The sequence below is a fragment of the Danio aesculapii genome, chromosome 4, assembly GCF_903798145.1.
Source record: "Danio aesculapii chromosome 4, fDanAes4.1, whole genome shotgun sequence".
In the NCBI taxonomy this organism is placed as follows: Eukaryota; Metazoa; Chordata; class Actinopteri; order Cypriniformes; family Danionidae; genus Danio; species Danio aesculapii.
In genome coordinates, this window is record NC_079438.1 from 38644459 (window position 1) to 38666656 (window position 22198).

General features: G+C 38.2%; 1 protein-coding gene across 1 annotated transcript; it reads left to right on the plus strand.

The window, feature by feature from the left end:
* Positions 1–4553: 4553 nt before the first annotated feature.
* rassf8b (Ras association domain family member 8b) lies at positions 4554–21216 on the plus strand. Its single transcript, XM_056455593.1, has 5 exons — positions 4554–4840; positions 14444–14626; positions 16478–17376; positions 18488–18617; positions 18729–21216. The coding sequence occupies exons 2-5, from the start codon at positions 14515–14517 to the stop codon at positions 18848–18850; spliced, it is 1263 nt and encodes a 420-aa protein (XP_056311568.1). The 5' UTR covers positions 4554–4840; positions 14444–14514; the 3' UTR covers positions 18851–21216.
* The last annotated feature ends 982 nt before the right edge of the window (positions 21217–22198 follow it).

Below are 22198 nucleotides of genomic sequence, written 5' to 3' on the forward strand. Positions count from 1 at the left end.
TCAATTTCAGCATGGAGCAATAGCACCTTGTAGGGAGCGGGACGTATCAAGTACTAGAAAGCATTTGATTGGTCAGAAGATTTGATTAAAAAAAAGTATGGAGTGATTTAAAAAAACATTGATTCAATTAGATGGACGGGACAAACCTGAAGATTTGAATGTTTATATCTTCTAAACAGGAATGTTGTCACAGTTTTACAGCCCACTATCTTATAGATTCATTTTAATATTAGTAAAAAACACTTTAATATTGATTTCACTGGGACTTTGCTACTAGTGCTTATTCTTCAGGTAACCAAGCTTATTGTTTAGTTACTAGTACTTATTCATTAGATACAAGTTCTTATATATTATATATAGCAGTACTGGCAGGTAATTTATCATATTTAATTGTAAGAACATTTTTGAACTAGTAGACATTCTTTAAGTTACAGTTTTAGATTAGAGATAACCAGATCTTAGTAGATACTAATAATTTTCAAACTTGCATTTCTGCACATTATGCTTACAGTATATTGCATATTAATGAGTCAAAAATATATAAGAAGATTAGACAGGTAATAGAAAGACAATCTTTTGTAAACAAGCTCACAGAACTAAGTTCTTTAATCAGTAAAATAAACAGTCTAATTTTGTAAACATATTGATCAAAGTGTGTTTTGGTAATCGTATGAGTGGATCAGTAAAACTGCTAGGATTATCTTAAAAGTCTTATTGTGTGAATTTTAATTTGTGACCCTTAATGTGATTTAAATGTGACTGCCTGGGTCTCTGAACTGATATTAGTTGTATGAAAAAATACAGTGTATGGATTAAATGACAACATAGCTTGCAAGGGAAAGAGCAAACATCAGAGCTTCCTTAAAAACTACTCTTTTAACAAACTGCTGGTCAATAGCTTGTTGAATGCATTCTTGAGATACATGCTTATGCAGAAAGAGACTTATATGAAATGTTACTTCGTTTTGAGTTGTAAAATCTCATAAAAGATGTTGAGACACTGAAGGACCATAGGTGTCTTGGTGAAAATTAAGGCCACTCATGCCCCTAGTGGGACAGATGGTGAAACTGCAATCCTAAATGATTACATATCTCTTACAAATGAAGATCCTTGGAATTATTTTAAAGATTACAGAAGATCTTAAATTAAGAAAAGCATTAACGGTAGACCAAATAAATTATTTTTATAGTTGCAGTCACAAACCAAGGGCAATATGGTTGAATTGCTCACATCTGTAGTGTTGTGAGTCCTTGGATATTTGCTGTTAAAATGAGTTGAAAAGAAGTTTCAAAGTTAGGGTGTGTAAAAGGAGGAGAACAGGTCAGCAGGTCTATATGAGAAACAGATTGCAGGCCTTGTTATCCCACATAACACGGTGTAATAGATAACAGATTTCTAGGTGGATAATCCCATCATAGGCTGGACAGATTTCACATGCCGTACAGCAGATAAATAGACCTCAGCCAGGCATTTAGTGCTCACACTAATCCACTGTTTTGAGCTTTATGACAATCTCTCTGTGTGGACACGTTTGTACTCAGGGAGGTCAAAATGTTTGTCTCTCTTTCTGAAATTTAACATTACCAATGTGTGCTGTGTATTACATTATACAGGGCTATGATAAATAGCTACAATAAATAAACAAAAACCATAAATCTAAGATTATTTAGGTCACTTAAAATAATAATAATAATGCATTTGATAAACATTACAAGCAAACATTTTATTAATACTAAAAAAAACATTTGCCACTTTCAATTAGCTTAACTAAAAGAACTCAAACAAGTGCATAAGAAAGATACTTTAAAGACTCAAACTAAAAATATAAAATAAAAATATAATTCAAAAAAGTTATTTATATGATCAAATTCAAAAGTAGTTTCAAATGTTTCCCCAAAAATTGATTTCTTAAACAATAGGATTTTCCCACAGACTGTGACAGTTTGCAAAGGGTATGAATGATTTTTGTACATGTCACTTTTTTGGTTCAAATGCAAAAGCTGAGAAATATCTTTTTCCACAATCATATCTATTTTTATTCATTCATTCATTTATTCATTTTCTTTTATTAATCTGGGGTTGCCACAGCGGAATGAACCGCCAACTTCTCCAGCACTTGTTTTATGCAGCAGATGCCCTTCCAGCTGCAACCCATCTCTGGGAAACACCCATACACACTCATTCACACACATACGCTACAGACAGTTTAGCTGACCCAATTCACCTATAGCGCATGTCTTTGGACTGTGGGGGAAACCGGAGCACCCAGAGGAAACCCACGCGAACATGGGGAGACCATGCAAACTCCACACAGAAACGCCAACTGACCCAGGCGAGGCTCGAACCAGTGACCTTCTTGCAGTGAGGTGACAGCACTCCATATTGCGCCACCGCGTCGCCCAAATAAAAATCAAGCAGCGCAAAAAATAAATAAATAAAATAAAAATTTGCAATGAAAAAAAAACACTGTTCATATTTGCAAAACATTTTTTATAGCATTTACAAAACCCATTCAGTCAATGGCCCGGACCTGCCTCCATCTAAGCGACATCATCACCTGGAGACACAGTATCACTGAGTCATATGGCCATTTGCATAGAGTGGTATGGTACAGTACGGTACAGTTCGGTTCTGTACACTTTTATGGCCATTACCACTATCAAAAGGTACCTAAAAGCGAAGGGTACTTGCAAAGAGTAACTAGCTGAACGCTATTGCTTTACAGAGGTACGTCACTTGCAGAAGCAGGAGAATAAAAATAAAAGGAACCGCCATTTTTAAAAACACAGCCGAGACATTACACCATAGTAATATATACATAGGATAAGAAGCCATGGTCGACCTGAGCTCAAAAAAACCTTGTTGTCCTCTTGAATGAACAGCCACGAAGCCAAGAAGAACAAAATCTGCGATGTCCTGTTGTTGTTTTACGACCCCGTCTAAAAGTGCGAGTGGTTTCACTTTCTCCAGAAAGCTCGCCTAGTGTCTATATTTGAAATAACTTCTTGAGCTCAAATTAATAAGGTGTGCGTGATCATTGAAGCATTTCTAATATCTGATCCATTCAGAAAGGGACAAATGCGAAAGTGAAGTGCGAAAAAACAAAGAAAAAGCTGGAAAAAACAGCAGCAAATGATGCTTTCTGCAACCTAAAACATGAACAAACTGCCATGTTTAACTATTATCATCAGCTTTTGGACTATTATGAACTCAGAATGATGGAATTACATTCTAACAGAGGCTACACTTGCTGCTGAAGATTACAGACATAGATGAGAGGTTTGCTTTGACTGTGGGCTATATTTCGTGTTGTTTTTGAGCGCAAATAAGGACTAAATGTATACTGTGTGTAGTTTTTCTGTAATTGGTAACATATCGAAGACTGTAAAGGTCTGTATGTGTTCATATATGTTGCAGTTATTAATGTATTTTATATAATCGCAGACGTTACAGTAGGCTATTTCACATTATCATTGTTCTGCAGTTATGATCAAATCCTGTTTATAGAAAGGTTAGTAATGAACATTTATACAGAAGTTTTTATGTCTATAAAGCATCTGTTTTCTGAGAAGTGCTTCTCTTATGATACTGTGTAAAAGACCCGTACAGCTTTACTGTAGACATTTTCTCGAGTAAAAAAGACATTGTCTGAAACTTTCTGTCGTACACCACGCCAACTAAAAGGGTACCCTTTTGGCAGTGGAAATGCAAGCCTGAATAAGGTGACCTGTACCGACTTGTACCGTACTATACCTCTGTGGAAACGGGCCATTACAGCCCAGTAGGTCCGAGCCTGCCGTAAACGGCCAAGTTCCCGTGACTCCACCCCCTTGTAAAATCAGGGCCACAAAGTGAAACGGACAGAAACGTGAAGTGAAAACAGCATCGCAAACTCACGGTTGACTAACAAGCAAAACTAAATGAGCAATGTTTTGTAAAGGCAATGCTATGAAAAATGTTTTGCAAATTTTTATAGTTTTTTTATTTTATTGCAAATATTTTAGTTTTTTTTCATTTTTGCCACTGCTTGATTTTTATTTGCAGTTCTTTTTTTGTTAGCAAAATCAACTTTTAATTTCACAAAATTATTTTTGCTTTGCGATTTTTAGAGATTCGCATTTATTTATTTATTTTTGCTCAATACTTTTGTTTGCGAAACTTTTGCCAAATTTCTTTTATTTTGCAAGTATTTATGGCCCTAGATTGACTCTCTATATATAGTGAATTATAAAAATAAAAATGAGATAAAATAAATACACTTTACTATTATTATCATTATTATTATTATTATTATTATTATTATTATTATTATTATTATCTAATAAAGCTTTACTAGTTTTATGTCTCAGAAAACTTTAATGTATTAATTTGTTAAAACATTATATAAATAGAAAACACACAATCTAATGTAATAAAGCACTAATAAATTAACATTAAATCAACAGCTTACAGACTTGATAAAAGATACGAAACACCAGCAGATCGACGCAGTGTGTGAGTGTGGTTGTGTGTGTGAGTCCACTTGTTCGGTCAGGCTGTGCAGCTTTAAAGCGCTCGCTCTCTCGCTCCATGATGCCTTGCGCTGTCCCGCTCTCTCGCGCGCTCCCTGTATTTACTCGCGTGAGAGCAGAGCCGCCGCTGATGTAACGGGCCACACTCAACTTCAGCGAGCGGAGCAACATAACGGACCTCAACCGGACCGAATTCACGGACATCACACGAAGAGAGTGTTTACAAGGCGCTAAAGGGAAAAACACAGCATCTCTTGGTTCTGTTCTGACGGAGAGAAGTGGACCCGGACTGAGGATTGTGGCGGTCCGGGACTGCAGACACACGCAGGTACGGAATTGATTTTAGATCACGTTGGCGTTAAATGTCTCCGCACCGTGTTTTGGACCGTCGGGGAATCGCGAGAGAAGGGCGACATGTATTGCTTGTTTTTTCATGGGGCACCTTTAAATAGTTGTGACGGGACGCGCTACATGAACGCGCAGGAGAACAGACGCATGACATGAGAGCAATGTCAGGGCTTTTATCATCAGTTTGTTTCTACTGATAAGCGTTTTATCTGGTTAAATGATAGTATGATGGTCAGTGTTTTCCGTTAGAACAGCAGCAGGCCTGCGGCCCCTCCTAAAATTAAAAACACACAGCAGTGCGTCTCATAAACAGCAGAGGCTTTACATTAACTTCCATCAATGAGTCATTATTAGACGTTATAATGGAGACTGGAGCTTGTTGATGTTGAGCATCTTTTTAGTCAGATGTGTTAAACTGTTTTAATGGCAGAGTTTGTCATCACTTATCTCATGTTAGTGTGATAACTACCATAAGATGTAATGTGTATTAATTTATCACAGCAGTAATTACTGTACTTTGAAATATGTAGTAATAATGTAAAAAAATGAAATGAAAAAAGCTTTCAGACTTTGTAATGTTATTGGCTTTTTTAGCATTAAAAACACAATTTTTGATTGCAAAGCCACGCCACCTTATTTTTATTATGTATTATTTATTGTGGGATGGTTGTCCCTGTTAATAAGAAGTCAAATTTGTAATTTGTTCTGTTGATCATCAGTTGCAGTGCAAAAAAGATTCATTTCTGGCTTTGTAGTTGTATATGGAGTATAGTGTGTGTGTGACCTTTGTGCGCTTACCTTGATACATCTGAGAAAATCAAAATAAGCAGCTCAGCTCTCAGAACGTAGTAAACATAGGTGTATTTAAGCACACACACACACACACACACACACACACACACACACACACACACACACACACACACACACACACACACAATAATTTGCTGTTTTACTCCATAGAACTCCATATAAAAGCCAGAAACGTTTTTTTATGGTGCCAACTAATGATCAACAGTAAAAATCTTACCCCTTTCCAACAGGGAAAACCACCAACAATCAAGAATGCATGATTTTTTGGTGTCAAGGCTTTGGAATCCAAAAATTTTTGTTATAATGGAAGTTAATGGGACAAAAATAACCATGAACATAATGAATGGGTAGTTATGACTTTGGAATCAAAAAATGTGGTTATAATGGAAGTCAATGGGACAAAAACAACCATGAACATAATGAATGGGTAGTCAATTTGAACAGTACACAAGGGTTAATGGAATACAGATAAATTCTTTTATTTTCTGTGTGCAAAAAATGATTCCTTTATAAAAAACTCGAGTTTGTTATATAGGGAAACCAACCCTCTACCACAATCCGGATATCAACATTTTACTTAAGTCTACTTGTGGGATTTTTTTCATCTCAAGCTAATTTTTTGACACAACTGGTAGACACTTAGGGCAAATGTACAACACTTTCCATGTTATTCACTCCACCTGGGGAAAATTCTTAATTACGATTTTAAGGGGTGTACCCAGCATTACATATTTTGGCTTTAATATTACCACTGTTTCAATGGACGACACTGAGCAGGATGTAAAAATGTATAACAAATATACTTTTTTTCATCCAAACATGGACAAAACCCAAGACAAATAGTTTATTTCAATTTAGCCCAAAAATACATGCGATTATGTTGCCCATATCGACTTTGAACCACTCCTTTATATGCAGAGGGGACACGAGATCCATTAAAAATAGGCCAAATTGGAGTCATTTTAGTAGACAGGATACTGTGCAAACACTGGATTTGCATGCAATTTTTCAGCTTTCAGACACCACCTTACTCTACTTCTTGTAGATCTGTTTACACATGTCTCATTCATAGAACTGACTCACAACCAATTACACATGCCTCAGTCTCTCATTACACACGAGTTTGTATGACAACAGCTGGCTCATCAAACACCCACTGATCAGATCTGCTGATCAGTGAGTGTGCTAAATAACTCCAGTGCAAAACCTGAGAGAGAAGGAAGAGAGAAGAAAGCTAGGAAAGCTGAGGAGAGCAGAAGAGCAGAGTGAAGGCGGGGTAGACAACTGTACTGAGGTAGTGAGATAGAACCATGCTGAGAGATGTACATGTAATATCATGCATAAATGCATGATTGCAATGCAGATCAGGATCTGAGCAAGCTGCAGAAAGCTATTCTAGTCTTTTAATGGGACACTACTTGTAGGCAGAAGATATCTACACCCGCAGATTGCAAGTTTTCCACCTTCAGTAGCTTCACATTTATATTACGGAAATGTTTGGTCTGTTCATACAGTATGTAGTTAACAACACTGCACCCTATCTGATTTCACAGCAGGAGCTTCAGATAATTAAAATCACCATTTCAACTGGTTTATAATAAAAGCGAAAGTCTTAGTTCACAGACAGTTCACTTCCCACTTTTGAACCCATTTGGGCCAGTTCAAGGAAATGAAGGGATTTGTCTGTTGTGCAGGAGAAAAACGATAAAAGGGATGATCCTATCACAAGTGTTCAGCCCAACTGCATTAGCATGGGTTCAAAACACTTGTGGGAGTGCTTGGTGCACAAGTACTATTGAATAAACTAACACACGTTCTTTAGGAAACCAAGTGAAAGAAAAGAATGTGAATGGCAATCCATGTGTTTTGGTACAGTACTTGTTTTTGTTGTACTTTCTCACAACACAATCCCATAAAGAATACTGGATGTGTTTGGTTATTAGGGAGAGAGAATGTGATCTTTATGAGCTATTTGAATTCAGCCACATTTATACCAGCTTTTATGCTTAAAGGGATAGTTCACACAAAAGTGAAAATGCTGACATAGTTTACTCACCCTTCACTTATTCAAAACCAATAATAAATGATGAGATTATTTACTTTTTGAGTGAAATATCCCTAAAAGCACTTACAAAATGTCAAAGTGACTTCTCAAATTGAGAGCTGTGTTATTACATATCTAAAAAATATAACACAAAAAGGGTGAAAAATAACGACAGGCCTGAACTGAAGGGAAGTCGTATTTGGGGGCCAGAGTATCATTTACCAGGGCTTGCAAAATTTGATACCACAAAGTCCTGGGGCTATTGTTTTAAACAATACTGTAGATTTACTGTAGATGTAGACCCGGTTGACTTTGGCCATTAAGCAACCACACTTCAACAAACCAAAACATCCAAGCAACCAGAGAAAAACATTTTAAAACAACTTGAACACCTAAGCAACCCTTTAACTGTGTACTGACAACAACTGTAACACCCTGACATCATGGTGAACAATTCATAAAGTAAAACTGTCTATATTGTTGCTATTGGTAGCAACTGCAAACTTCAGAGTCTCTCAAAATCTAGAAAGAAAACATATTTAGACTAGTTCTCACATTGTTCAACACTGTCAACAATCCATTATAAAAGAAACAAAACAGTTCTCTAAAATGTTTGTTTTATTAATACATCCCTAATTAAACTGTGTTGACCTGGAGAGTGTTTCCTGGAGAATGTTTCCCTTCCCCCGTGCGACAAAGCCACTCACTGTGACACATTCACCTCAGACTAAACTTACTTTGAGTTAATGAATTGCTCCGAGAGTTCCCTGTGCCCGTCAGAGGCTGTACTGACAAACACTTTTATTTGAAATGGTTTCAATTCAGTGTCACTTCATGACTCATTGGTGCAGTGTTCAGCTCTGAATCCCTGACAGGACAAAGTTATACAGTGGGACACACACAAAAGTTCAAATAAAGAGATTGTTCCTTAATTGCTGGTGTTTGTTAGTTCCCAGGCCGGTCACAGCCGGCCATGTGAGAGATTTACAAAGCTGCTAAAGCATTACCATGGAGATGGATTGTTTGTGTCCAGTCATGCTGTGAGGCCTGCAGGGGTGGGCGTCTCTCCAGCAGACCTTTGTGTTTGTCCGGACCCTTGTTAGAAAAGCCCCCCACTACAGTCCACAGACACCGTTAGGGACCTGAGGAGGTTTTCAAGTGCTAGAGATAAAAGTCCAAAATTCAAGGGACATAGGAAACACGCTTTCATCTCAAAATTTGTCTGTGAAATAGCAGACCATCTGAGCCATCTGGAATTGTTGTGGGTCATAATATTGGTAGAAAACATATTGAACCAGGATATCAGGTGCATTCTAGTGTGGAAAATATCACTAAAATTAGGAATTTTATAAGGAATTTCAGTGATAAAATATTTTGATTATATAAAGCAACTGCTTTGGCAAGCCTCACACCCATAGCTTTCGTTTATATCAACTTGACCATTAAATTCACATTCCTGAGTTATTAAAACAAGAACAGATGATTAACATTGACCTGACAGAACATGTGAGAGCACTGCAGCCTGCTGGAACCTCTACACCCAATAAGAGTTACTGTCCAGCCATATGTGCTGTGCTGATCTGTGTTTATGAACGTCAGACATGCGAGTCGACTGGAATGTGAGTTCAGATGCATTACGTCTCCTTTAGCAGCTGTCTTGGCTGTACCTTACAGTGACGGGCTGCCAAAGCCTTGAGTTTGTTAAATTTAGCTCCAGGTTGTGGAGCCATAGCTGGTCTGAAGCAGATGCCTGCATTATTCTTGTATATACAGTTAAACACAAATTCTGTGCTGCTGACATGTAATACTGCTGCATGTAGGGGCTTTTTAGGCGTTTAGTTTTGGCATAACTGTATGCTGCTTCGCTAAACGGGTGAGAATGAACTGTGCATTAACATGCTCATGAGAGATTTGTGGAGCAGAAGTGAATGATTACATACTCTCCCGGCCCAATGTCTCTGCCCACGAGAGACTGGTTAAAACATGATGTCAGAGTGTCAAAACACACACCAAGACAGGAATTAAAATAACATATTTAGAGTGTGACTAGTGTTTGCTATAGTTCCTTGTGGTTGCTATAGGTTTTTGCTTTATAAAATTTAAGAGCACAGGGCAGGCAGTTGCCAACAAGTTCTATATTTGGTGGCACTGGCACCTGATTTGGTAGCCCATGTAATAGGGCTACACAACATTGGAAAAATCTGACATTGCAATGTCTTTTTTTCTGCAATATATACTGCAATATAAATACAATTTTACCAGATGACTTAAATAGCTCTATTTGGTAAGAATTCAGGTACAGAAAGTGGATAATCAAATGTAAAATATCACTATATAGCAACTTAATTGTATAAATAATTAAATAAAAATATTTTTTATTGAAGTTTCAAATGGTACAATTCCTTGTGCCTGAATGCTTTAAACTCTCTTGATATGCTCATACAGTCACAAGCCTTAAAAACATGCAAATGATAAACATTTGCTCCATTATGGTAAAAATCTCCAATGACTCCATGTTTTAAACTGTGGCTCCTTATAAGGTACAATTCTCACTACTGCAAAACCATTAACTATGACTTTTCCCTCATAATTTGCTCCTTATTAATATTTAGTATAAGATCAAGCAAAATATGTGCTTTTGAATACAAATAAACAGCAATTATCCTAATATTTGGCAGGTATTAGGCAGATATTAGTCAAACTAAAGCATCACTAAAATATCCAAACTATTCACCTTATTCTCCGTGTATGAGTGGGCGCAGCCATTTGAATCATTTTGGCGCGAGACTTCCGGTCTCATTCACTTCCATTCATTTTTAGACGTTAAAAACAGCTCGTTTTGCTGCTTGGTGTTGCAAACTGATATTTTCTTATAATATTCTACTTGGTCTGTATAGTCAAGCAAACACTTGTTTGTAGAGTAAGTAGTTTGACCGTTTTCTGCCGTTTATTATTCCTAGTCATTTCTCCCATAGGCAGCTGAATCGGAAGTTCTAAAACAATTGCAAAAATGAGCGCACTTCCGCATTGAAGAATAAGGTCAATATGGTCTTGATATTTGTTATGAAAAATAGAAACTGTGAGTATAAATACACGAACAAATCTGACATGATGTAACAATACCATAACTATGATCAATTACTACTTTAATACACCTAATAAATGAACAGAAGCCTATACTAAAATTCAGTATGAAAATACCACATTTCTGACACAATAATAAGGTAACAGTAGAGTTAAATAAATCATAATGTATAAATAAACCTCCTAGCTGGATTTGTTGTGGCATGTTAAACATATTTCTGCTATTTTCTAAATTTCTGCTGCTGAGAAAGACAGCTATCATTTTATTTCATTTTCTTGTCGGCTTAGTCCCTTTATTAATCTGGGGTCGCCACAGCGAATGAACCGCCAATTTATCCAGCATTTGTTTTACGCAGGGGATGCCCTCCCAGCCGCGACCCATCTCTGGGAAACATCCACACACACTCATTCATACTCATACACTACGGACAATTTAGCCTACCCAATTCACCTGTACCGCATGTCTTTGGACTGTGGGGGAAACCGGTATTTGGCTTTAAATTAGTTCTAGTTGAGACATTTGTGGTTGCTAAAATGGCACACTTCTCACCTAATCTCACTGCTCCATTTAGTTATTGAGAAATATTAAACGGCAAATGTACTAGAAGTGGAACAAAACAGCACTACCCATTTGTAAGATCACAAATGGTGAAGAGAAGTAAAAGTTTGGTTTTTGAAATGAACTGAATTGTCTGTGCAGCACATGGTTCAATCAAGTACTGCTATTCTCTTCAGCTTTTGTGCAATTGCAGTTTAATTATTCTCAAACAGAAAAACAATGCCAATTCTGTCAGTTTGTTTCTAGGCTCCAATCATTTAGTTCACTGAAACACAATTTTTCACAAAAGCTGCAAGCTCATGTTCAGGTTTGTCTCCATTCAGTCAACAATCAATGCCACAAGTCCTAGCCCTACATTTTTCTTTTTTAACTATCTTTTCCACTTTGATGCACAGCACTATATGGAAGAGCTCTGTCACTACTTTACATTTATTGACAAAAATAATAATAGCTCATCTCTCCTTGAAAGCCTGTATAATATGAGGTATTTTGATGACCATGGCACAGACATAGGAACAATTTACGTGACAGAATTAAATTGTGCCACTATGCAGTCAAAGATATTCATCATGGATATCAGCTGGGTGTGAATTGGCATATAAAGATATTGCACTCTGTAGATCTGAGCAGGCCAAATACTCAGAGACAGAACATGAGACAACAGTGACTTTCTCTCTTCACAACACACACACTGAAGACTTATTACCTGTCGAGCATATACAGCTCATCTCACTCATCCTTTATGAGTGCGTCTCATGGGAGTGGGCACCATCTATAGCATTCACAAGGCCTGTTTGGACCAGTTCTTCAGCTTGAGTGCTTCATAGCTACATAAATCACTCTCATCTATCACTACACCGCCTCCGAAGAGGACATGCATTGGTCTAGACCAGGGCTTTCCTTACAATTGATTTGCAGACAACGAAACTTGCCAAAACAACAACAACAAGTTTTTATAAAGAAAAAAGGGAATGCATTAGAATTTTAGACATTCTATAGGGAATTTGTATTGACATGCACTGAATAATATTTTAATGGGCTATTTCATTCAGCTTAGTCCCTTTATTAATCTGGGGTCACCACAGCGGAATGAAACGCCAACTTATCCAGCATACGTTTTATGCAGCAGATGCTGAAACCCATTATTGGGATGGGTTTCAGCTGAAACCACTTCCAGCTGAAACCCATCATTGGGAAACATCCATACACACTCATTCACACACATACACCACGGACAATTTAGACTACCCAATCCACCTATAGAGCATGTCTTTGGGCTAGTGGGGGAAACCGAAGCACCCGGAGGAAACCCACCCGAACATGGGGAGACCACGCAAACTCCACACAGAAATGCCAACTGACCCAGCCGGGGCTCAAACCAGCAACCTTCTTGCTGTGAGGCGATTGTGCTACCCAGTGCGCCACTGTGCTGCCCCCAAAAATGAACATTCTGTTGTTAATTACTCACCCTCATGTCATTCCAATCTCCTGAGACCTTTGTTCATCTTCAGAACACGATTTAAGATATTTTAGATGATGAGTCAAAAAGTTCTAGAAAAGGAAGCAAAAATAAAGCATTAATCAATTCATCAATAATCAATCAAAACATTCCATTCCATCTTCAGTGGTTCAACTGTAATCATATGAAGCTTCAATGACACTTTTATCTACTAAAAACCAATAAAAATGACTTTGTTTGCTCTTTCTTAGTATTCCTTGGGTGTGCGTTTACTATGGGCAGCAGACATGCTTCCATTAGAGTCAGCAGCACAACAAACAAGCACTCTATTTCTACATATTGTATTTAAATATAGCTGATAGTAAACACACAACCTGATCTAATGTCGAAGACATTGGCAATCAAAGTTGTTTTTGCAGTTTTTTTGGCCAGGACACCGGGGTAACATCCCCACTCTCACAGAGAGTCAGGACCTCGGTTTAACGTCTCATCTGAAAGACGGTGCTCACTGAGCAGTATACAGTCCCTATAAATATACTGGGGCATTAGGACTCGGGTTGAGTGCCCCCTGCGGGTCCCACTAACACCACTCCAACAGCAACCTTGTTTTCCCTTGTGGTCTCCCATTCAGGAACCGACCAGGCTCAGCCCTGCTTAGCTTCATTGAGAACCAGTCATGGACTGCAGGGAGATATGGCTGTGGCCATATATGATAGTGAGTTATTAATGTCAGAATTTTTATTTTTGAGTGAACTAACCCATTAATGTTTATGTTGGACTACTCAAATGATGCATTTACACGTGTTCTCGATTAGGGGCAAGGATTGAAATCAGTATTAATCAGTTCACTCTTATGCGTTTTAGTCATTCATTGACAGTAGAATGAAAATGCAAATCTTTGAACGTAGGTTTCATAATGCAAGTTTCTGAAAATGATACACTTTTCTGTTTAACTGTATAAAAATGCGTTTTTGTGTAAACAATGACATCATGTGCGTGCAGGGATATTGCAGTGTGAGCACACTTTCCTAATTTGTGCTGGCATGTTATATTGCATTAAAAAGTGACAATGGTATAAGCTAGTGTTGCTATTTGCATAAGCATCTTTTAACAAATGTAGTCATCATTCTTTTAAAAAAACTCAACATTTTCTGATTTTAGTAAGTACTGTGATGTCATAAATTTCCCCAAAAATTTGCATAAGTTGGATGGACAAAAAAATGTGGTTGTAGTAGCTTTGTAATGAATGAAATAACCAGGATGTCCAACATCTTCTAACTAACTCTTCTAATGTAGATCTCTCCAGCATAACAATCTTAAAGAGAAAAAGAGGACAACAGGCCAAACCACAATGCAGTAAGTGAAAATTGATTTGCGAGCCGGATTTGAGGATAATAACAGATCAGGGCTTGTGTAAGCAAGCTAATTTAAGTTTAGCACTGCAGCAACCAAACCCTCCCCATCTAAAAACTTAAGCCTTCTACTAAATTGAAACTGCAGAGCGTCATGCGCAGCTAAGTGCTAGTGATGTCAATGTTATTGAAGATAACTATAAATTGCAGAAAGGAAATATCTGTGCTTAAATACAGAACTTGAACAAACAGTTCTTTGGTCTTCCACACAGTGATAAGAGCAGCATGCAGACCAGAGAGCCTGTAAGGGGGGCATGCAGAGGTGAGGAATGACATCATCCAGATGAGAGGCATGGAGCTGAAGGTATGGGTGGATGGAGTGCAGCGCATCGTCTGCGGGGTCACAGAGGTCACCACGTGTCAAGAGGTTGTGATTGCATTGGCCCAAGCAATAGGTAAGACACTAAATTTCACGACAAACTCCTTGTTTACAAAAAAATGGCCAGTTTATATCATAAAAGCATTCACCCGTAGGTGCACAGAACACAGATTGATTGTGGAGTAACTTGTAAGAGCATTTTTACAGAACCCCCTTTTTCATTTTTTGTATGCTCCTTTCCAAGCCCCATTCTCCTTTGTTCCTTCTTTTCTCTGTTTCTTACACAACATAACTCTCACTATGGTTGTCTCCTTGACAACAAGCTCTCTTTGAGATCAGAGATCGGAACAGTGAAATGCAGTATTGTCTCTTCTAGTCACAGAGTTCGACCCTATCACCCCATACTGGAAAAAAATCTGACTGTGTCTTATTCTATTAATTCATGAAGAAGTGCAATCTCTGTTCCACAGAGGCGCCTGGTCTCTGGTTAATGTCAGATGAATTTCCTTGCACTGTTTTTCAGCATGTTTTTAGAGCTTCTTGACTATACACAGTTTGGTTTTGTTAAAATACTGTCTCCGGCTTAATATGCGACGATAACTATATGCAAGCCATTCATAGGTTGATTTCCCCAGAGAGTAAAGGCTGTGCCTCTGCTAACAAACAATGCTATGCTTGTTTGAACGTCCTGTCCAAGTCTTAAGCTGGATTTATTCTGCGCTTGCACACAGTCGAAAGTCATGGAGCCGTTTATACTTGATGCTCTTGCCATTGTACTTTTACTTGTAACAACAAGGTAACAACTCTAACTAACTGTCATGACAAAACAAAGGTGACGAAGTTTGCACAAAAACTTGCTGAATAGGTACATTTTATTATGTAAATGATTTTTAGTAATTTAAGCTACTTATTTTTCCAAGCTAAGCCGTTTTAGACTACTAATAATGAGGCACATCGACATTCATGCAATTGTGCATCTTTGGGTGCAGAGCTTAGCAGAAGTTACAAAAGAATGAAAAACTTCATGAAATTAAGTTACGCGCATCTAAAGCAAACAACCAACATCATATTTGCCGTGTGCATCCAAGCAAACAAGTATAAATCAGCCTTTACACTGCAACATGGGCTTGACCAGTAGCCTGATTTTTTTTAGAACTGGACTACCTGTTCAGCTGAATAATGACAAATTAGTGTTTAGGAAACTTGTTTGAATAAGTAATCAAGTAATGTGCATTTATATACCGCATTACACGTGCTTGACCATACACCCAAAGCACTTTACAATCATGAGCGGGGTCTCTTCTCACCACCAGTGTGCAGCGTCCATTTGGATGATGCCACAGCAGTCACAGGACAATAGTGCCAGTGCACTCAACACACACCAGGTATAGGGGGAGTGGCGAGATAAGGTATTGGTAAGAACTAATCCAGTGGATGGGGATAATTGGGAGGGCATGACCGGTAAGTGCTGATGGGGGGAATTTGGCCAGAACACCGGGGTTATACTCCTGCTCTTTATAATAAGTGCCATAAGATTTTTAATGACCACAGAGAGTCAGGACCTTGGTTTATTGTCTCATCCGAAAGACGGTGCTCATTTATAGTATAGTGTCCCCTTCACTATACTGAGGCATCAGGAACCACACAGACCACAGGTTGAGTTCCCCATGCAGGCCTTGCTTTCCCATGTGGTTTTCCCATGTGGTCTTCCATCCAGGTACTAACCAGGCTTAGCCCTGCTTAGCTTCAGTGAGTAACCAGTCTTGGGCAGCAAGGTGATTTGGCTGTACCAGTAATGATTTTTGCAATTAAAATGCTACTGGTTGAGATATTACACCCTCCAAATTGATCTGAAACCAGAAGTTCCTGTTGTCATTACAAAGGAAATTCCAGACTTTTATGATAATGTAAATGTGCTGTGTTGCAGGACGGACTGGTCGCTACACATTGATTGAAAAATGGCGTGAGACAGAGAGGCATTTGGCACCCCATGAGAATCCTGTGGTCTCTCTGAATAAATGGGGTCAGTACGCTAGTGATGTGCAGTTAGTGCTTCAACGTACTGGCCCTTCTTTGAGCGAGCGCCCCACTTCAGAGACCTCAGCAAGAGCCCCTGAGCGTACCCTATATCGCCAAAGTCTCCCTCCCATGGCAAAGCTCCGCCCCACAGCCAATGATCGTTCCCTCAAACGCCGTGAACCAAAACGCAAGTCCCTCACTTTCACTGGTGGTGCCAAAGGGTTGCGTGACATCTTCGGAAAGAGTCGTGAAGGTGACACAAAGCAGAGAGCAGTCAACACAAATCGTTGCAGCACACCAGCACCTACACAGGAGTTGTCTCGCCTGGTGCAGCTGCAGAAGGAAAAGCTGCACATCCTAGAGCAGAAACTGCAACGCTGTGAGACTGAGCTGCAGCAGCAATTAACTGAGGAAGAAGAAGAGGAACTGGTTGAACTAGAGCAGCAGGTCCGCAGGAATGAGGCAGAGATGAAGGAGCATGAATTCTGGGAGAATGAGCTGCAGATTGAGCAGGACAAAGAAAGGCAACTGCGTGAGCAACTGCAGGAACTGCGCAGCCGTGTACAAGAGTGCGAGGAGCAGCTGGGAGAGTACCTAGCACGTATTCAGTGCATGGAGGCAGGGCTGGAGGCAGAGCGCCTGCAACAAGAGCTGATGGAGACTCGACTGGCAGATGAAATGGAGGTTCGGTTGCGACTGGACAAGGCACGCACTGAGCTGGACATACAGGTGCAGCAGGCTCTGAGACTAGAAAGCACCTGCAGAGCTGTGGAGCTGTCGCTTGGGCATTCAAACATTAGGCTACAGGTGAGTTCACCTGAAGAAAGAACACAATTTACCTACACTAACAGTTCAAACAGATGACTTGACTTAGATTGCTTTCAGTTTTTTGGTGTGGACTAAGTCCATTTGACATTGAGGTTAATTTAATTGGTGTGAAAGTTGTTGTCCAAACTCAGGCACATAACTGCAAGCTAAAAATTCAATTATGCAGACATGGTTCGCAGTTGTTATGAAAGCAGCTAGTCCAAAAAAAGAGTGGATTAATAAATTCACATAGAAGAAACCTTTTCACAACTCCTAGAAACCTGGCAGCTAAGTCATATAACTGAGTTCCTGAGGTGAAAGCCGCTTATTGTTAACTTCTCAAAGACATATTTCTCATAGCTCAAGGCTGTCCACTTCTCTCCAGAAGACAGCTATCATGCAGAATAATAATCCTCAAATCCTAATTAAACACACCTTTTAACTAGTGAATCAAGATCTACAGGATTACCTGAAATGTACAGGCAAGTGTGCTGGGGCAGGTTGGAACTAAACTCTGCAGTGCATTGCAGAGTTTCTTTAAGTGTCCATCAGGAAGCAGGATTGGTAAACATTAGTCATTGGTGTTTTATCTGCTAAAAGTTTGGATCTTTGCATCTTTTGCGTTGCTATTCTCTGTATGTAAAGTCTTGTTTGTAAATCTAAAGTACTCATTTAAGTATGAAAGCAGCTCTTGAAGCAAAGTACTAACACAGTACAATCCTTGCTCAAACTTTGTGAACTGCTGCTGCCTTTTTTTGGACACTTTGGGCTTAAGTTTCAACAAAGCGACTAATCGGCTTTGCAGCATGTTCGAGAGCAGAATGGGGGTGGAGGGTAGTGGTCACTCACAGATGTTATGTAAAAGATCTTTGCCAGAGCTTACAGATGAAGTGAAGGAGCCGGCTATGTCCCAGTACAGTTTGCATTCCCCAGGAATGTTACATAAGACAGATACACTTTAGAGCAGATGCATTTAGAACACTAAATTCTCTCAGGACTATCTTGGTAACAAATGAGTTGAATGTTTCTGTCAGAGCATATTGTTTGCCGTCCTGTGTTGATGGAGGTTAAGTGAGTATAATAGAGGTTACTTTTTAATTGTTTGATTCAGGAGAAAGAGCTAGAGCTGGAACAGTTAACTAAGGAGCTGAGACAGGTAAATCTTCAGCAGTTTATCCAACAAACTGGCACCAAAGTAACAGTTCTACCAGCAGACCCTGGTGAGGATGAATCCAACACAGGTACAGACATGCATTTGTTCTTCATTTTTGAAATGTAGACAATCTACAGTGTATAAATCAAACTGTCTACTGTACTCTGCATGCAAGTGTCATTTTGTTTCATCTCTGTAGAGGCAGAAAATGAGTCTGGATCTCTGAAGCGGCTTGGATCAGCCAGACAACTTCCTGCTGACCTCAGAGCTCTGCAGAGCCCCCTCAACACAACCTTTAACCCTGAAGGCATCTACGTCTGAGTTTGCACTGGGCATTGATTTCTGATTTCCTACAAGACCCTTTATCACTCTCAAATCATGAATATTTTCTTTCGAGAGATCACACACTCTGGAACTGTAGAGCTATTGGTTTTGCTCTACAAAAAAAAAAGAAAAAGAAAATCATCAACAAGCAGTGAGTGTGTTCCTGGTGAAAATACCTTCTTTATGGATGTCTGACTAATCCAATCCAATCAGTGCTTTCTCTAAATCCTACCATCTTCAGCTGAATGTATGCTCACTTTCATTGGACCCAAAGGTGGCTTTGAAAATGAACATGGCTACTGAACTACTGAACTCATCCAGAAAAGAGACAGAACACATCCTGCCTCAGCCTACATTTAACCCATCAATCTTCTGGTGCAAGTAAGAAATTGCAGCATCATGATGTCTTTCATTTCTAGAATGTTTCTGAAACTCCAGGTAAACCTCACACTCAATGCGATTATGCAAGCAGCAGGAATTTTAGGGAGGTGCAAAGAGACTGTTGAGGATGATGAATTATGCAGTTTATATTTTATGGCTCATAGTTGTGATGAAAGCTCATAGAAGGTGGTGGGGTTCGCCTTAGTTTGCACTTTATTGGCCAAAACATCTGCTGTGGAACTGAAATCTAAAAAGCTGAAGAATCATTTTCTGCGTTTGATCGCGCTAATCAGGAAAACAGGTGCATGTGATATTTTAAAATGCTGCAAGAGTAAAAAAGAGAGGTGTTTTTGCATGAACGCTGGCAAGTGAAATTTGTTACCTTTTAAAATGAAGCTAAGGAACATGATTTGGTGTGAAACAGATTTTTCTTTTTTAAAGCAACCTTTTAAATATGCAAATACAGAACAATGTAGTCATACACAACTGGTTAAGATCAGCGTGTTCTGCTGAGGCTTGTAGTGAACGTTTTTGGCCAATAAATGCATTTGACACTGAATATTTAGGGTTTTTTGGGGGGTTTTTTTTTAGGTCACATCTTATTCAAAATTAAATGAGTTGAATATATTTTAAGCTAAACATTAGTGTTTTACTAGTTTTCAGAACTATATTTTATTTCCAATCAAACCAAAGTGTTCTGGAAGTCATCAATTTCTTCATGAATGTCGAGATTTGTGTGTGCAAAGGGAAGGAGCTCCAAAATACTATGTTGATATGTTTTTGAATGTTTTTTTTTATGAAATGTAGCAGCTTCTCTCAAAGTCCCATTTACACAGATGCCGAATGACTTTATTTTTACATTAATTATAGACAAAATCAAGATCTTTTGCAAGCGTGTATAAGGAGGTGTTCATTTAGATTTGCTGTAGTAGCTTCTAGATTTGCATTCATATTTTTGTAAACTAAATACTAAGCTCACTGACTAATTACACATATATATTATTATTTTGTATTACTATTTTGCCAAAAGACAGCATTTTATGGTGACTCGTGCATGACTGAATAATTTTTTTACAAACAAAAGACAAGCTTGGTTTTAACCGCAATACATCATGTTACGTTATCTATACATTAAAAAAAAATCCGTCGGCTTCTTTGTTTCAATATTTGTATTTTTTGGAGCAGTCATGTGTTGATTTCACAGAACTGGTGCTCGGATGATCTACAAAAGAGCATTTGGCTGTCTGAATAGCGCATGACTTGAAGAACTAAGTCAACTTTGTGTAACGACAAGGAGAACGAATGAGAAGCATGCCTTACTAAAATAAAAAATAAAGTGTAAATAGCATATAGCAACATATCAGTAAGTAGCAAAGAGGACTATTTTTAACATAGATGAAAAAAATGCACAGCTAAAATAAACTAAATGTTTTTTTTATTTCTTAGCACTGTTAGGCAGCATGCACTGACTTTCTGTTTTAAGCTTGTGTGAGAGGCCTGAGGATCCACCTATGGCACTTAATGCAGGTGTAACTCAACAGGGCTGTATTAAGATGTAAACGGACTGCGCTGAATGCCTGTGTTAATATCTGTGCAATTGTAACAGGCTTGAGGTTTGGGACTGATGTGTGTGCATTAAAATGAACAGTGTGTATTCTATCACCTGCTGCTACGCACATGGATGTGACTAAAAGAACTTTAAACTGAAAGTTGTTCAGATCAAATGGCATCATGATTTGATTTCTCAAGCTTTGACCTTTAATGCAGTACCAAAATCCCTTTGGGCAACAAACTTCTATTTAGCTCTATTTTTTAACAAATTATGTTAATTATACTACTTTCTTCTTGAGAAGTCAAATGCCTGGAAAACAAATTGAAATGATTTATTCTGACTTGTTTATTGAGCAGCATAAACTATTTCTGCCATCAGTGGAAAAGGTACAGTAACATTGTAAAATACTAAATAAATTTAGAATAGAGCACTGCTGTTTACTGTCTTTATTTTTGGCCGTTACAGTCAGCAACCTAGAATGTGTGTGTTTTGTACAATTATTTTACAACTAGTCAATCACAGAATGATACGATTACGATTTTGTATGCTAACTTATTTATATCTTCCGTATTGTGGATCTGAATGAATAGGTTTATCAGAAAAGTAAACATCTGGAAATGAATGAATGGGTGGCAGCAGATCTGAAAGCAAGCTAAGAAGAGGTTTAAGTGGACAAAATCATTGGAAATGACATATAAATATCATAATAAAAAGTACAAATGCCATAAACTGCATATACAGGACAATCTTCAACCAACAAACATCTCTTCAAAGTCGTTTCTTTCAACATGACATCAATAATCAATAATAAAGCACCTTTGTAATTCATACCCCAGCGTATGTAGCACCATAATATTACGTTCAATTTGTAATCATTCAATACTGATGATATTCAAATGCAGTTTCTTTAGTATTGATCAAATATTAGTGTTATTGTACCAGATTTAAATGTAAGATTTTTAAATTTAAGAATTTCTCAATTTTTTCATCCTGATTTTTTTTAAGTAAGTACAATTGCTGAAATAAAACCATAAACAAATATAATTTCAAATCGAATTCAAGCACCTTCAAGGACCTATGTTTGTTTTAAAGTACTTTCCAGGCCTTGAATCCATATGTCTGTAATTCAAGTACTGTCAAAAAGTGTGGGAACCCTGGAAACAACAACAACAAAAAGAGTTCTTAGCTCATTTATGTCATGTAGACTTACCTTTAGTATTTGATGAACATCTGATGAGGCATCTCCAAGTCTGCTCCTGGAAAGCTACAGTCCAGCAGATTTCAGCTCCAGCTCTAATTAAAAACACCTGTGCTCAGACAGAGTTACATTATTATCGGCTAGTGTGCAGGAGGAGGATTAAAGCCCCTTCTCTAAAGGTTTTAACAAGAACAACAAAAATTTAAATGACACT